At 48.3% G+C, this 16320-nt stretch overlaps 1 protein-coding gene and 1 pseudogene across 1 annotated transcript in view; both read left to right on the top strand.

The window, feature by feature from the left end:
- Positions 1-11154, top strand: part of PRDM15 (PR/SET domain 15) — a 75618-nt gene extending 64464 nt beyond the window's left edge. The window contains 5 exon segments of the mRNA XM_030915369.1: positions 108-283; positions 4574-4654; positions 6456-6665; positions 7679-7786; positions 7788-11154. Coding sequence (XP_030771229.1) covers positions 108-283; positions 4574-4654; positions 6456-6665; positions 7679-7786; positions 7788-8159 — 947 coding nt within the window. The 3' untranslated portion in view covers positions 8160-11154.
- LOC115892839 lies at positions 8790-11069 on the top strand (annotated as a pseudogene).
- Positions 11155-16320: the final 5166 nt, after the last annotated feature.

The raw sequence follows: 16320 nt of genomic DNA, 5'->3' as shown, positions 1-16320 counted from the left end.
ACAGGCTTCTTGCCTCGTGCAGCAGGCCAGAGTCATTGGGATGGCTACACTGGTGACCTGCGTGTGTCTTCCTTCCCACGTGCATGTGTGTCTGCGTGTGTGAAAAGTGGGCAAGCAGTGGACGTGCTCCGTGTGCGACAAGAAGTACGTGACCGAATACATGCTGCAGAAGCACGTTCAGCTCACACACGACAAGGTGGAGGCGCAGAGCTGCCAGCTGTGCGGGACAAAGGTGTCCACCAGGGCCTCCATGAGCAGACACATGCGGCGCAAGCACCCTGAGGTAAGCTGGTGGCTGTGCCCCCTCCCTGCCCCACCAGCGGGCCATGCACCGGACACCCCCACGCTGGCACATGGCCCACCTCCCTCTGCAGACCCCCAAGTACTGGAGGCGGGGCCTGAGTCTTAGGTGCCTCTGTGACTGACACTGCCTGCCACCACATAGGAGGCACTTAGTGAGTGCCTGGGAGAGGTTAGGAGAGCCTCAGGCGGACCTTTGCTAAGGTTATAAATTACATCCTCCCTGAAATTATGGTAAGATGGAAGCACAGCCCTGCCACTCCCCCAGTTCTTCCCACTCACAGAACTAAATGTGCAAAATGGGGGCGCAATGTGGTGTTGGGGCCGAATATGACACTGAGGATGGGGGTGGGGAGGCAGAGCCCAACTGCCCTGAAAGCCTGCTCCACAGGAAGGGCCGGGATGTTCCATAATTAAATGTGCTTTAAGGAGGAGTACCCTGAAAAACAAAACCAGGGGAAAACTTGGTTGTCACGTCACGGAAAGGAGTAGACTCTTAGCGTAACAGCAGCAAAAGGAGTTGTGAACACAGGTTTGACTCCATAAGCACTTAGAACAAATACAGGCCAAAGGAAAAAAAATCTGGGCCGGGTGCAGTGGCTCACGCCTGTAATCCCAGCACTTTGGGAGGCCAAGGCAAGTGAATCATGAGGTCAAGAGATCGAGACCAGCCTGGCCAACATGGTGAAACCCCGTCTCTACTAAAAATACAAAAATTAGCTGGGCATGGTGGCTGGAGCCTGTAGTCCCAGCTACTCGGGAGGCTGAGGCAGGAGAATCGCTTCAACCTGGGAGGCGGAGGTTGCAGTGAGCTGAGATTGCACCACTGCACTCCAGCCTGGGCGACAGAGCGAGACTCAGTCTCAAAAATAATAATAATAATAAATCTGCATAGACAGATAGAGCCTGTTAACATTAGCGATAACATGCAGTGGCTGAGAAACATGCAAGGCGCACTCAGGGTGTACATGGAGAAGGGAGCTCACGCAGGAAGAACAGCCATGGTGAAAAACACATGGAAAGGCTTTCAGCTCACCGCGCATCGCAGAAACACAAACGGTAGCGGCAGAGGACAGCATCCTTTGCCTGTCGAGGGGTGAGGAGGTTTTAGATTCAGAGTGACCACACTGGCCGGCTGGCACGAGTTGCTCCCCTCACCGTTGGATGTTTTTGTTGAAGGCAGCATCACAGTATTTCTCGAGTGTTTAATAAATGATTATTCCAACCCCTCGACATCCTGCAATAGGAATGTGGTTCAATTAGTGATAGTTTAGCAGTGTTTGCCTGCACACACATGCTTACACGGATCCGAAATTGTGAAAGGCTCGTTACATACGTGAAAGAGCAGTATATGTTGTGCACATATATAATGTGTGTATATACAATATGCGTCACACACATTGTATGTGTAATACTCACATAAATGAGACAGGTAGAGGAGGGAGCAAAACATCCCACGGTGATTTTTCTCGTGTTCTTGAAGTTATGGGTAGTTTCTTGTCTTCACGTTTTTCTACATTTTCCAATCCCCTTTAATGAAAGTGGCTTCCTTTTGGAATTGGGAAAGCGCCGTCTGCTTCAAGCGTCAGTCCGTCGGCTCCTTAGTTTGGGGGTGATCCAGGACATCGCTGTGTTCCTGTTCCTCCACAGCCTGATCAGGCTCCTAGGGCGGTGCAGGGACTCAGCCTGCTCTCCGGTCCGGGAAGCCAGGGGACCGTGCCTGCATACTCTGCCTTGTGCCCTGCTCAGCGGGAGCTTGGATTCCCCTGAGTTCCATTGCTTCCCTTTTCATGTAGTGGCCAGCTGGTGTTTTTCCTACAAAGACAGAGTCGGGGGAGCAGGAACCCAAAGCGCCAGGACCACCTTGGTGCCCCAGGGGCGGGGCAGGGCACGGCAGGCCCTACAGCCCAGGCAGCAGCCCGTGAGCAAGGCTGGCGTTTGAGCGGTTCCTCTCCACGACTGTGTGGGTTTATAGACTTCAGCGTATTGATAAGAGTGTGCACATCACTTTTGCACACCGGAGTTTTGATGTGCATAGCTGGGTGGAGAGGCCTTACTGATAAAGGCGTCTCCCACACACACTGTCAGGCAGAGTCCTCTCACCAGGATTAAACCACTTCCTAAGGTGGCCCGACTGCATGTTCACCTTCTGTGTTCTGCTCCCTTCAGCTGGGCTGTTACCTATCCCCACTCCCCTCAAGCCCAACCCAGACAGAACCAAGTGACTCGAGGAAAGCCTTCCAGACCCAGGGAAGGTGGTGCGGGGGGATTTTGTCTTTGTTCTCGAACCAATTTGTTTCTCCAGCCTTTTATCCCATGCCCTCTGTGTCATTCCTTTTCATCATCTCACACTTGTTTCCCTCTACGTTAACTCAAATGCCTACCAGTGATGTGATGGGCCAGCCAGCCAGGGGCCATCCCTGCCCTCCTGGACTTTACGGTCTGGGTAGGAAACAAAGAAAAATGAGAAGTAGACAGAGAGGCAAAGTGATTACTAGAATAGAGGATATGGAAGAGATACCCCCAGACAGCAGTGTGAGGGGAAGGAAGGGGACTCGGGTCGGCTTTGTGTAGCTGTGTGTTTGCTGCAGTGAGGCCTGGCTGTCTGAGACTGGGACAACAGGGGTCCCCCGAGCCTGTACCCATTGGTGATGCCACAGATTCAGGAGGAGGAAGGTGTTCATTGGAGTCAGACTAACTAGTTAAGTTAAACTAGTTATAGTTTAACTGTTGGATTCAACAGGCATAACTACTTACAGAGATTTGCAACGTTTTAGGGTACTATTTTGTGACTCCAAGCTACGGCTTTCCTCTTCTATGAGCTATGGTGGTGATGGTGGTGTTGGTGATGGTGGAGGAGATGGTGGTAATGGTGGGGGAGATAATCATGGTGATGGTGATGCCACATGGTGGTAGTGGTACTGATGGTGAGTGTTGGTGATGAGGGTAATGATTGTGATGAAGTGGTGATGGTGTTGGTGATGGAGGTGGTATTGGTGTTGCCACATGGTTGTAGTGATGGTGATGGTGCCAATGTTGGTGGTGATGAGGGCAATGATCGTGATGGAGGAGGTGGTGATGGTGTTGGTGATGGAGGTGGTTGTGGTGGTGGTGGTGATGGTGGTGACGATGTTGATGGTGATGATACTGATAGAGGTGGTAATAATGATGGTGGTGAGAGTGGAGAGTGCATCCACAGCAGTCTGGTTGCTTTTGCTCAGGGTCCTTTGTGAATGTCACAGTATAGATCTGTGTTCAGTGTGAATGAGTTACACTGGAGTCTTCAAAGCCATTGCAGGATTTGTTAACTTAAAACACTTACTGACCAGCCTTTGTTTGCTGTCTTTTCCAAGAAGGGGCCCAGACCTAGTCATGGAATGTAACTTTAACGATGCACTTCTCTTCTTTTTTAAATGAGGTACATCCACAAAGCATAGTCTGCTTTTCCATTTTTAACTTTCTTTAGTTGATCAGAAATTTAAAGATGTTTGAAAAGCTGTTTGGGTGAAGCATTCTTACAGGCAGGCTCTTGCTAATTTTATTTTTTAGCCCCTCCCCTTTATCACACCTTCCCCGCATGTTCAGCTGTCTCTATACTTGTTTTCCATTGTCTTATGGTCTAACTAGGTCATCACAAGAACAAACACAACTGCTGTAGCAGGGTGTGAGCAATGAAGGTCACTTACTTTTGGGCAATATGCACTGAGCTGGTGGGAGGGGCCCTGTGGGCACACGGGGTGTACTGAGGACCCTGTTCAGTGTGGCCATCGGAGGCAAGGTAGGGGCAGGGCATCACTTCATCACAAAACCAACAAATGAAAGCACTTGTGTATGGATTCAACCGAAAAGTACGATGTGTAAGGCACAAATGTCTCATTTTTGGTGATTCCTCATAGAACAGGTTTACTCTACCATATCTTACCTCGTTGTGGTCTTCCTTGGAATAACAGAAGCACCACTGAAACCTCACCCCTTTGGTGCGGGGCCAAAAAGGGAGGACACAGTCCCCCCCCCCCCCCCCCCGAGGGAGTGGACGTGAGATGATACAGGGGCAAGAGCATTGTGGGAGCGTGAAATAAGGGGGGAGGATGAGCCCTGGGCTTCTGGACAGTTTTGAAGTCAGAACTGAACAGAGGAGACTGGGAAGTGTGGGGGATGCCTGGGAGGGAAGGGCAGGAGTAGTGCAGATGGTCCTGAGGCGTGTGTGGCTTTTGGGTTCCCGCCTGCATCAGCAGCCCCCTGACCCCCAGCTCATGCCCTGTGCCCCTCATAGGTGCTCGCGGTGAGGATCGATGACCTAGATCACCTCCCGGAGACCACCACAATCGATGCCTCCTCTATCGGCATTGTCCAGGTGAGTGGGACAGGGCTCCAGGGGCTCAGAAACATTGGGGTAAGTGGACACCTACAGAAGGGACCTGAGGGGCTTGGACAGGCCGGGAGGGAGCAACTCTGGGCAAGCCTGTGGCTGGGGTCCCCTGTTTTCTTGGCTTCTCTTCCCCTCAGAACCTTAGATCATCTCCTCGTTTCTGTAGTTTCTGTGACCTCAGTTTGTTGAATACTGGTGTATCGCACCTTGGAAAACAGATGTTTTCCAGAAAAAAAGAAAGTAGAACAATTGGCTGGGCACAGTGGCTCACGCCTATAATCCTAGCAATTTGGGAGGCCAAAGCAGGCACATCGCTTGAGGTCAGGAGTTCAAGACCAGCCTGGCCAACATGGAAAAACCCTGTCTCTACTAAATATACAAGAATTAGCTAAACGTGGTAGTGCATGCCTATAATCCCAGCTACTCAGGAGGCTGAGGCAGGAAAATTGCTTGAACCCAGGGGGCAGAGGTTGCAGTGAGCTGAGATTGTGCCACTGCACTCCAGCCTAGGCGACAGAGCGAGACTGTCTCACACAAAAAAATGAACAATCATTAAATTGTTCTAAGCAAAATAAGCTTAAACGTATCGATTAGATGAACTTAGTTTTTAAAGAAACTTTTAGTTAATACTAAATTTTTAGTCAGCAAAAATTCATTTCAGAGAATGTGTCATGCTCTCAGTGATCTAAGATCACATGTATGCCTCTTGTTCTGAAATAGCACTTTAGAATATAGTCTTCATGAAGGGGGTTGGGTCTGGCTGAGTGACGTGTGGAAGCTCCAGCCTCAGCCCCAGAACCCACAGGCCATTTCTACCCTTGGCAAGTCACAGGCATGGGGGGAAGGGACGTCCCACTATGACCACGCCCACTATGACCACGATGTAGGCCCACACTGGGTCTGTCTGCCACTGGGTTAGGATCAGGTCGTGTGGAACAGTATAGGAAGCCCGAGAGGAGTGGCAGGTGACCGACCACTCACCAGCCACCACTGCCCCACAGCCTCTGTGAGCCTGAGCGAGTCTGGCTGCAGAGCCGGCCTGGTTCAGAAGATGTGGTCACAGCCCAGCAGCGCCCTGGACACTTGCAGGGAAGTGTGCAGGGAGGGGATCCTTGCAGGGAAGTGTGCAGGGAGGGGATCCACTGGGATCATCACTGCAGCTGGGCCCTTGGTTCCTTTCCCCTGCAGTTTTTTGTGGGCAAATCTATTTTAATTTTTTTTTTTTACAGTGGGTTTGTTACAGCCTTGGGGAAGAGAGCCCTGATTTGAAAGCATTTTTAGCCTTGTTCTAGGAGCTCACCCGGGTGGAAACATTCCCCTTTACCCAGTGGCTTAAAAGGTTTCTAAAAAGTGTTTACATTTTAGCATAAAATACAACTTGTAAAAATATGACTTGTTGCCGGGCACGGTGGCTCACGCCTGTAATCCCCGCACTTTGGGAGCCGAGGCGAGCAGATCATGAGGTCAGGAGATGGCGACCAGCCTGGCTAACACGGTGAAACTATCTCTACAAAAAAAAATTTATATATATATAATATATATATATATTTTATATATATATATATGACTCATTTTTTTTTTTTTTTTAATCTGCAACTAAAGGAACTTGCCCCGATCCTTAGAAATACAAGACCCAGCTGTGGTCACTGTTTCCTGTGGCAGCTCGGTGGCCCACGAGCCTCCCCACTGATTCGAGAGTATGTCCAGGGCAGTGCTGGGGCTGTCCTGGCTGCTGCATGATGTGACCGACTAACCTGGTTCTTGGCTGAAACTGATTTTCCTGCAGCCTGAGCTGACTCTGGAGCAGGAGGATTTGGCCGAAGGGAAGCACGGGAAAGCTGCCAAGCGAAGTCACAAGAGAAAGCAGAAGCCAGAAGAGGAGGCGGGCGCTCCGGTGCCCGAGGACGCCACCTTCAGCGAATACTCAGAGAAAGAGACCGAATTCACAGGCAGCGTAGGCGATGAGACCAATTCTGCAGTACAGAGCATTCAGCAGGTCAGTCTGCTGCTTTATCTCCTGATTAGGTGCCGGTCACTTTCCCTCAGCATGAGAGCCCTGTGTGTGTGTGACTCCATCTCTTTTTACTATACACAGTGTACATGTGGACTTCGTGTGGTTGAAGGCAGCAGACATATCCTATTTTTCACTTAAGCATGTTTCATGTAAGCATTTCTGAGTTCTGACCTACAAATCCTGCTTGTCATTGTTAGCAGCAACAGCCATTCTAGCATGTTGAAGAGGGATATCCCTGCCCGGGTGGGAATTAGGTGGGCTCTTTGCAGTTTGGGGAGATCACAGATGGCCTCCCCAAGTCCCCTTATGATGAAAGCTCAGCCCTGTGCATTTGCTGACTAGCTGGAGAGCAAGGGTCCCTTGATCTGGAAGGTGAAGGCAATCCCACAATCCCACTGTCTTGACTGGAACCTTCTATGTTGCTCAGCCTTCGTCACTTTTGCTTTTGAAGCCTCTGAGTGTTTGATCAGTCTGTGTCTAATACTGCACGTCTCTCTCTCGATCTGGGGGATGGTAATCTTGATTGCAAAAGTTCTCCATTTATTTGGCCTTTCATCCCTCTCCATGAAAGAGAATGCTTTCTCTTATTAGCGATTGGTACTGCAAATACTTTTATTGCTCTTTGTGGCTTTGTGGTGGGATTTTCATTTACCAACAGCAGGGCACTTCGGAGGAATGAATAGAAAAGGAAGCATCTGTTTTCTCTTTTTCATGCTTACTTTTTTCTTTTTTTTTCTAGCCAGTGAAGTTAATGTTTCTTAGTTCCTTCTCATTGCCTTCATGATTGTGTCTGTTTCTTGTTTTTCTTTTACGCTGGAATTTTTCCAGAACAAAATTGACTCCGTTTCCTCTTTCACGAAAGAATGTCGTGCTTCTTGTTCCCGGGGTGCGGCGTGTGGTTATTCTGGCAGGGTAACACAGAGCGCATCCTGGGGAGGTCCTTGCGTTCCCTATTTCGCAAAAATGAACCGATTTTTGTTGTGTGAATCTTCCAGGTAGTGGTGACCCTGGGTGACCCAAACGTGACCACACCGTCGAGCTCAGTTGGCTTGACCAACATCACCGTGACCCCCATCACCACTGCAGCTGGGACTCAGTTTACCTAATCTCCAACCGGTGGCCGTGGGACACCTTACCACCCCCGAACGCCAGTTACAGCTGGACAACTCAATCCTGACCGTGACCTTTGATACCGTCAGCGGCTCGGCCATGTTGCACAACCGCCAAAATGATGTCCAGATCCACCCCCAGCCAGAAGCCTCAAACCCACAGTCTGTGGCCCACTTCATCAATCTGACCACCCTGGTCAACTCCATCACGCCGCTGGGGAGCCAGCTCAGTGACCAGCATCCGCTTACGTGGCGGGCAGTGCCCCAGACTGACGTCCTGCCACCCCCGCAGCCACAGGCACCCCCACAGCAGGCGGCCCAGCCCCAGGTGCAGGCGGAGCAGCAGCAGCAGATGTACAGCTACTGAGCTGCGTTCCAGGCAACTCGGGACAAGAACTGCAGAGGGATGTTTGGGATTTGTTTAGATTTGTTTGCTGGACACCAAACAACAGAAAGTCATACATTACAATGTAAGGTTGACTTAGCTTTGCAGAGTATCTCCAGATCCCCCACCAGCAACCATTACAGTCTGTCAGCTTAAATCTAGAAGTGACCTCTGGCAGGCAAGAGTTTTAAACTGGATGGGGTTCCACACTATGCCTTACCAAGGCAGTAAGTCCTGGGCCGGGGCCCCATCTGCCTCCCCTTACAGAAGCAGTGTTCACCTGACAGGTTCAGGAAAGTGAAGCTGAGAGAGAAGCAGGATCGTAAGAGGCAGGAGATAAGTTATTAGGAACACAAATGGTCCATTTTCTTCTTTCTTTTAGAGCTTGGTTCCTGTCTGAGAACACAGACGGTATTCACAGGTGGCAGCAGGGAATATTTTCTCCTCGCTTCTGGATTTTTTTTTGCAAGCGAGCAGATAGAAGTTAAAGTAACGTTTATTCTCTTTGAACTAGGAGTTGAGTTGGTTCTTATACAACTATGGGCTGAAACTACATGTGAGGTATGCTGAGCCGCATGTGATCCTGCAACCTTGGAGATCATCAAGGTCATCATGGATAAGGGGTCACGTGAGGTCACTGACTGCAGCTCAAAAGGCATCTTAGTCATATCCGTGAATCAATTCCCAATAGAGTTTTTTTCCTTTTTTTAACTTTATTTCAAACATACATTATGTGTTCAAGGCTGTTATGGCCAATATTATGTTTTAGTTTTATGTTAACATGATAAAGTCGTGTGCACTGTAGGACCATCGGTCCCTGTCCACCCTTCACAGCTGCCCAGATGCAGAGGGTTGTGCGGCTGTGAGGAGTGAGCCTCCCTGCGGCCGCCAGCGGCTCCTCCGGGTTGTCTCAGGATTCTCTGCAATCCAAATGTGTCCATTCTGGCTGAAGCGCAGCCAGTATCCCGAGTGGAAGAAATGGGGGGAAATTCATATTTTCCTTCTGTTTACACTTCAATCCCAAAGGTTGGTGTATTTCATGACCAATGTTCTATAAAAATATTGAATGAGTTTGGCTCTTTACAGTGGAAAAGAGTGGGTATTTCAGAACCACAGAGAAAATGCTATTTCCTGCCAGGTGGTAATGAAAGCAGAGAGGCTAGTTCACTAATAGAAGCATTAGTTGCCCCTAAAACTGAATGTGCAGTTAACAGCCAGGTCTGTGTGTGCGGGGACACGTGTTGTCACGTCTGTGTACCAGTTTCGGGGCAGGGGCCAGGGTTGGGGGAGGCACCCAGCCCTCCTGCCCACTACAGCAAACACTTGAGAGGTGTGGGGAGAAGTGTGCTCTTAACTTTCCTGGTACTCTGTTGAACACTGGCCACAGTGAGAGGACAAGCCTGCCTTAATACGTCCTGCTTTGCCAGTTATCCCAGATCCTGTACCCACTGGGAGTCCATCTTGAGGAAACACTGGCATGGCTGAGTAATTGATGAAGAGCAGTCCTGATGTTGCCAGCAGAGCAAAGGATGGTTGTGGTTTTCAAAACGCCAACTTTCTCAGCACTTCACTCCAAACAGCAGACTTTTGAGGATAGGGCTGGAATTTGTTTTGTGCAATATATGCCTTCATGAACTAAGGAACGTTCATCCCCAGGCAGCACGCAGGAGGGTCTGCAGGGCTCACCTCCTCACCTCACCCACCATCACTCGCGCCCAGCTCTCACCACTCAGTTGAATAGTGGGAGATCATTTGACTTTTAATTTATGAGAATTATTTTATGTTATTTATGTATATAATTAACTGTTTTATACATAATAGTTTCATCAAATGAACTTGGGCTTGGGGTGATATTGTCTCCATTCTCCAGATACAAGTGCTGCAGGCATCCATGGAATTAGCAGGAGACCAGGGCTCCTAAGATGTATTTTTAAAAATCAGTATCGATTTCTTTTTGCCTTTGCAGAATCTGAAGGGCAAATGACCTCGCAGACACTCCCAACGGGCTTTGGGCTCATGACGAACCACCCACTAGCATCTATCTTTTAATTCCTCTTCTCTATAAAATAAAGGCCTTGGAAATCACAATTTTATTTTTTTAAAGAAGTTGTTTTAGTGCCTAGAGTAAGACCGCATCAAATGTTTTTAAAGAACCTAATTTAGATTGTGTGGTATATACCACTGCTTATCTCAATACACAGACACCTCATACTTATAAGTGAGAACTCTAAAGAAAAATCTAACTCCCAAGTTTTCTGTAAACATGTGGTCTTAATAGGGTCACTGTCTGAGGCAAAGTGGGTTGTCTTAAACAACTGCTACGAATTTGCATAAAAGAAACTAGATAGCAAAATACAACCACCATGTGCCACCCAGCCAGAAGAGTCCTCAGCTGTACGTGGTTCTGCGTGTCGATCATTGTGACAGGAAGTATTTCGTTTTTTAACTGATCCAGGGTGCACAGATGTATTCATAAAGGAAGACATTAGATCCAGCCATTGTGGCCACCAGGCTCTGTGGACCCATCTCAGTCGAGAATTTGTTTTGGACCCGTGGCTCCGTGCATCTGTGGACTCGAGTACCATCCGCTGGTGTGAGTCTTGCAGGGAGGCCACAGGTACAGCTGCTCCCTGTGAATCCGGTCTCTGGGTTGAGAAGGGGACCAGGGCCTCTGCAATGCTCTAGCATGTGACATGTTCTCAGGAAAACGTTCTGTGCCAAGTGCCGCCTCGCTGTGTCCAGCATGGGACTGCACTGGAGGGTCCGGCATGGAAGGCAGACCTCCTGTACCTCTATCATTCCCATTTGCAGCATCCAAAGGTGGAAGGCTCATGGCTTCCCCTGCTAGAGGCGGCATCTCAGGCTTTCCCGTTGGATTTTGAAAGGCATTAAGACTGTTTGGAGATGTTGGGTGTATTTCGTGTCACATCCGTTTGTATGATGATGAATAAAAGGTGCTGTGACCCTGTGTTTTCAATGGCTGGCCTTCTGCTCCCACTGCCTGTTAGGAAAGGTGGCGTAGTTGGTATGCTTTGAGAATGCTCACATTTCTGCTGTCAGCCACATCTTGATTCCTCTCAGGTCCAGAACTCATGAAATGTTTGGATTATTTGAAATGTTCCTGTAGATATTGAGGTATCAGAAGCTTTCACAGGGATTGCCAAAAAAAAGAAAAGGCAACAAAGAGGGTACATGTAGCATTTTTTTGTAAAGCTTAGATCGAGAAAGAACAGGCACCAAAAAGATCAATAGTTAGAGAGAGGCGAATACTTCAGCAGGTGTTTCTTTGGGCAGATGGTCTGGAATGACCCATTATCTTTTGATCAAATATTAAATGATGTATTCTAATTTTTTTTTTCTTTTGAGACTGTGTCTTGCTGTCACCCAGGCTGGAGTGCAGTGTGAGATCTCAGCTCACTGCAGCCTCCGCCTCCCAGGTTCCCATGATTCTCCTGCCTCAGTCTCCCAAGTAGCTGAGATTACAAGTGCCTACCACCACGCCTGGCTAATGTTTGTATTTTTAGTAGAGATGGGGTTTCACCATGTTGGCCAGGCTGGTTTTGAAGTCTTGGCCTCAAATGATCCACCCACCTCAGCCTCCCAAAGTGCTGGGATTATAGGCGTGAGCCACTGTGCTCGGCCTGCTAGGTCATTTTAAAGTTAGGAAGCACCTTACATATCCAGTCTTCTGAGGATTTGACCTATGAGAACCACGCCTTGGATATTTTTGTTGTACTTTAGATAGCATCTGGCAGCAATGAATTCTCCTGCCAGGAAGTAGGATTCATTCATTTCACGTTTGGCCAATTGTGAGCATGTCCTTGTGTGTGCCAGACCTGTGTGGTTCTCACTGCACACAAAGGCAGACTCAGCCTTTCAAAACACTCTGCAGGGAGAAACGGTGGTGATGTTGTCAGCATGCACGTTCGATTCATCAGTGCCCCCATGTTTCTTTCTGGAGTGCAAATTGCCGCCTAATGATTTGCTCCGCTGAGTCACGCAATGTGGTGGAAAACTAACAAGGACACAGTCTGAATATGGCCTTTTCACAAGCATTAGACACCAGCTCCCGTAGAGAGGGGAAAAGAGCAGGCCATTGGCTTCTTCCCCATCAGGCTGTACAACTGGTGTTGAGTGTATCCTCACAGGGGTCCTTGTTCTGGCATGACAGGGATGAGTGACCTTGCCTATATGGCGGCGCAATCATCAAAATCATCTGGAAGTGACCCTGGGTTGCCCGGACAAAGCTGGCTGGGGCCTCCCCTCCCATCTGAGCCTTGCTTCCAGTGGAGCTGAGAGCTTCCCTTCCCTTAGCCAGAGAATGTGACTCCCCTGAGCCCAGGGTTCCCAAGTGCAGGCAGCTGGCATTCTGTGTCCTGGAAGCATGGCAGCCACACCCAGACTGCCTTGGAGCCAAGTAGCCTGTTCTTTCCCCACTGACAGGCTTGCCTTCTACGTGTTTTATAAAGAGGGAGACCGTGAGGAAGGCACCCTTCGCTGGAATGTAGAACCACCTGTCTAGAGACACACCACTGCCCAGCACACCTCTGGGTAGAGGGAGGACCAGACCCAAGACTTCACTCCTGCCAATATAGCCTGTTCCCCGAGTGAGACGTTCAGTTTCTCTGTGAGAAACTCACATCTGTGAGAAACAAACTCACCCGTCCACCAAACCCAAAGAACGGACTCAGGGACCCGGAGAATAGCAGAAGTGAGACTTTTATGACGGTCTTGCAAGATTGGTTGTCTGATGGACAGGCACACCCAGTGCAGTTTCAACAAGCAATTTATCCCCTAGTGTGCAGGTCCCTCCCCAAGTTCCTCATAGGTTGAGCTCTATGGGCTCACAATCTTCCCACACATCACCTATTGGTTGTTGGGCAGGGGTTTTAGGTGTCGTTTTAGGGTTGTCCTGCTGCATTTTGTTGCAGCCCACAATGCATTGCAATCCTAGTAAGCTCAGGGGCTCTTCAAGCATTTGACTTACGACCTAAGTAGCTGGGCAGGCTGATAAGAATAGATAAAAGGAGTTATTTTACAGGCTAGTAAACTTTCATCTTAGACTAAATTTCTTTGATTTGGGTGAGGGCAATGAAGGGGGAGTGGAGAAAGGGGGAAAGGGGAGGTTGACAAGCAGGCACTGACGATCCAAGCAGGGGCCTAGCGTATCCTGTTTCTTCTGTAGTTTGCTGACCTAAACCGATTCTAGGCAATTTGTCTTGGAAATAGACCACTGCATACATTACTTCCTTCACGTCACTGCACTTGCATCACAATTTGGGGCCTGACCTGAACACCAGCTGTTTCCTTCTCTCTCGAGTTTCAATCACAAAATCTTACAGCAAGGTAATGAAGGCAAGAGAGGCGCCTGCCTCCATGGTGTAGGAAACAGCCTCTAGAAACCCAGAGACTGCCCTTGCTGCTTATCTAAAACTGCCTGGAAGAGGCATGCTGGTCGCAGGATCGCAGTAGAGTCCTATGTGTCCTTTGTGTTTTGCCATTTTTTCCGTGAATTAAAGCGTATGATTCATCTCTACCTGCGAGTCTCACAGGATCATCAAGCTCAATACATCCACCAGAGTTCACATGCCCTTCCCCCAGCCCGGCCTCAAACCTGGCCCTTCCCCACTGACCCTATGCTCAGCCAACAGCCCTGTCATCACTAAACACACAAGCTCAGAGCCCAGCTTCATCCTAGACTTGCCCTGCTTCCCACCCTGACATCCAAGTGTTTGCAAAAATGTCCAGGTTTTAAGACCAGGTGTGGTGCCTCACACCTGTAATCCTAACATGTTGGACGCCAAAGCAGGAGAATCGCTTGAGGTCAGGAGTTCAAGACCAGCCTGAACAACACAGTGAGACCCTATCTCTTAAAGGAGAAAGAAAACGTCCATGTTTCACCATGTCCTCCGCTATTCCCCGACTCCAGGTTTCCAGCTGACACCTCCACTTTCCTGTCAGCTTCCAGTCTTGTCCCAGGAAGTCTGTTCTCCATGCTGTGGCCTCAGGGACTTGAAGGTGTACATTCTACAGTATGGCCCACACACCAAGCCTAGCGTCCTCCCTTGGATCCTGAGAGCTCTCTGAATACCCACAGATCCTTTCTGCAGCCTCCAGGTCTGTAGGGCCTGGCCCTGCTTCCTGCCAGCCAGTCTTCTTTCTCACCCCCACCATCCCTCACCAGGGTCTTGCATCTGCCATTCATACTGTATGGAGGAGCTCACACAGGCAATTCAGTTCTCTGATCTGAACATTTCTGCTTCTGACCTGCAAGGGGTAGGAACTAGACTTAACTCTTCTGCTTGAACCAGCTAAAAAGCCCAGACATGATCAGGTGTGGTGGCTTATGCCTATAATCCCAGCACTTTGGGAGGCCGAGGTGGGCAGATCACTTGAGGTCAGGAGTTCCAGACCAGCCTAGCCAACATGGGGAAACCCCATCTCTATTAAAAATACAAAAATTAGCCGGGTATGGTGGTGCACACCTGTAATCTCAGCTACTCGGGAGGCTGAGAGAGGAGAATCACTTGAACCTGGGAGATGGAGGTTGCAGTGAGCCGAGATCACCCCACTGTACTCCAGCCGGGGTGAAAGAGTGAGACTTCATCTCAAATAAACAAAATCATAAAACAAAATGTATACTACTACTAGCACTGAGGCCAGGAGGAGAGGCAGTGGAAGTATTCTGTGTTAAGATTCTTATGTTCTATGTGAAGTGGTAGACTCATTTGAAGGTGGATTACAATAAGTTAACATTGGGTGCTAGAAACTCTAAAGCAATAGCTATCACAGAGCAAAGGTATAACTAATGAGCCAACAGAGGTGATACATGAGGAATGCTCAATTAAAGCAAAAGCAAGCAGCAAAAGAGGAAAAGGAGAATAAAGAACAGATGGACAAACAGAAAACATACAGCAAGATGGGGGATTTAAATCCACTGTATCAATGGCTTTCAACAAAATGATCCGAACACCCTCAATGAATGGCAGGGATTGTCAGATTGGAATTAAAAACTAGGAGCAGCAGCAAGACCATAGTCTATGGCTTGTATGAAAAACTCACTTTAAAACAGAATTATCTGCTCTGGAATTGACACTCCTCCCAGCTGCTCCCAACTCACAGGGGAGGCCCAGTCACCCACAGGGGCCAGGACCTACAGGTCCTACCATGTGTGGGCTGGACATCGCTGCTGAACAGCACTAAAGACCACCCCAGACACTACAAGGTGGGTCATATTATCCTCCTCACTTTACACACAAGAAAAGTCGTGAAGTCTGATAACTTGCTCCAGGCCACACTGTTGGAAACTTGCAAGGTTAGAATCTTACGCCTATACCTGCCTGATCCCAAACCTGCACTCGTTCCTCCTGTGACACGGCCTGTGAGTCTTCAAAAGGAACATAGTTGAACCATACACAATCATTGCTTCTGTAGGTCAAAAACTGCCAAACATTAGTTATTGCATGTGGTTCAATCTGATGCGATTGAGCCATATGACTTTATTATTTTTGCCAATTTAGTTTTCTAAATGTTTAAATTCTCAGAGTCCAGTATTTAAGTGCTGTTGAATTTTGTAAAGTGATGAGTGACTTTGGGATGAGTCATGAATCGTCTGCCCTGAGTAAAAGTCCCTAGGGTGAATTAGAAAAGGTGAACATATTTATATCATATAATGCTTACGTATCATAAACATTTTATGATATGTTTATGACTGAATATTTTAATTTTTTATTTTAGGTTTTCTTGGACTGGAATCAAGAAGTATAAAGTTGAGACCTTGTGTTTCAGAGCTATTAGACATGGTAGGCAAAGTAATTAAAAAATTTTTTTTGAAATAATAATAGACTCACAGCAAACTGACCAGTACAGGGGAAATCCCATGAACTCTTTTCCCAGCTTCCTCTAATGGAAGCAATTTACATACTTTTAGTACAATTAGCAAAGACAGGATACTGACACTGGTTCACTACTATGACTACTACAATCACTGAACTGGTCTGCAGACTTCATTCAGATTTCCCCAGTTTTTACACACACTCATTTGTGTGTGTGTAGTTTTATGTAATTTTTTTTTTTTTTTTTTTTTTTTTTTTTTTTGAGACAGTCTTGCTCTGTCGCCCAGGGTAGGAATGCAATGGTGCAA

The sequence above is a fragment of the Rhinopithecus roxellana genome, chromosome 13, assembly GCF_007565055.1.
Source record: "Rhinopithecus roxellana isolate Shanxi Qingling chromosome 13, ASM756505v1, whole genome shotgun sequence".
NCBI classification, from domain to species: domain Eukaryota; kingdom Metazoa; phylum Chordata; class Mammalia; order Primates; family Cercopithecidae; genus Rhinopithecus; species Rhinopithecus roxellana.
This window is presented reverse-complemented; position numbering and strand designations above follow the sequence as displayed.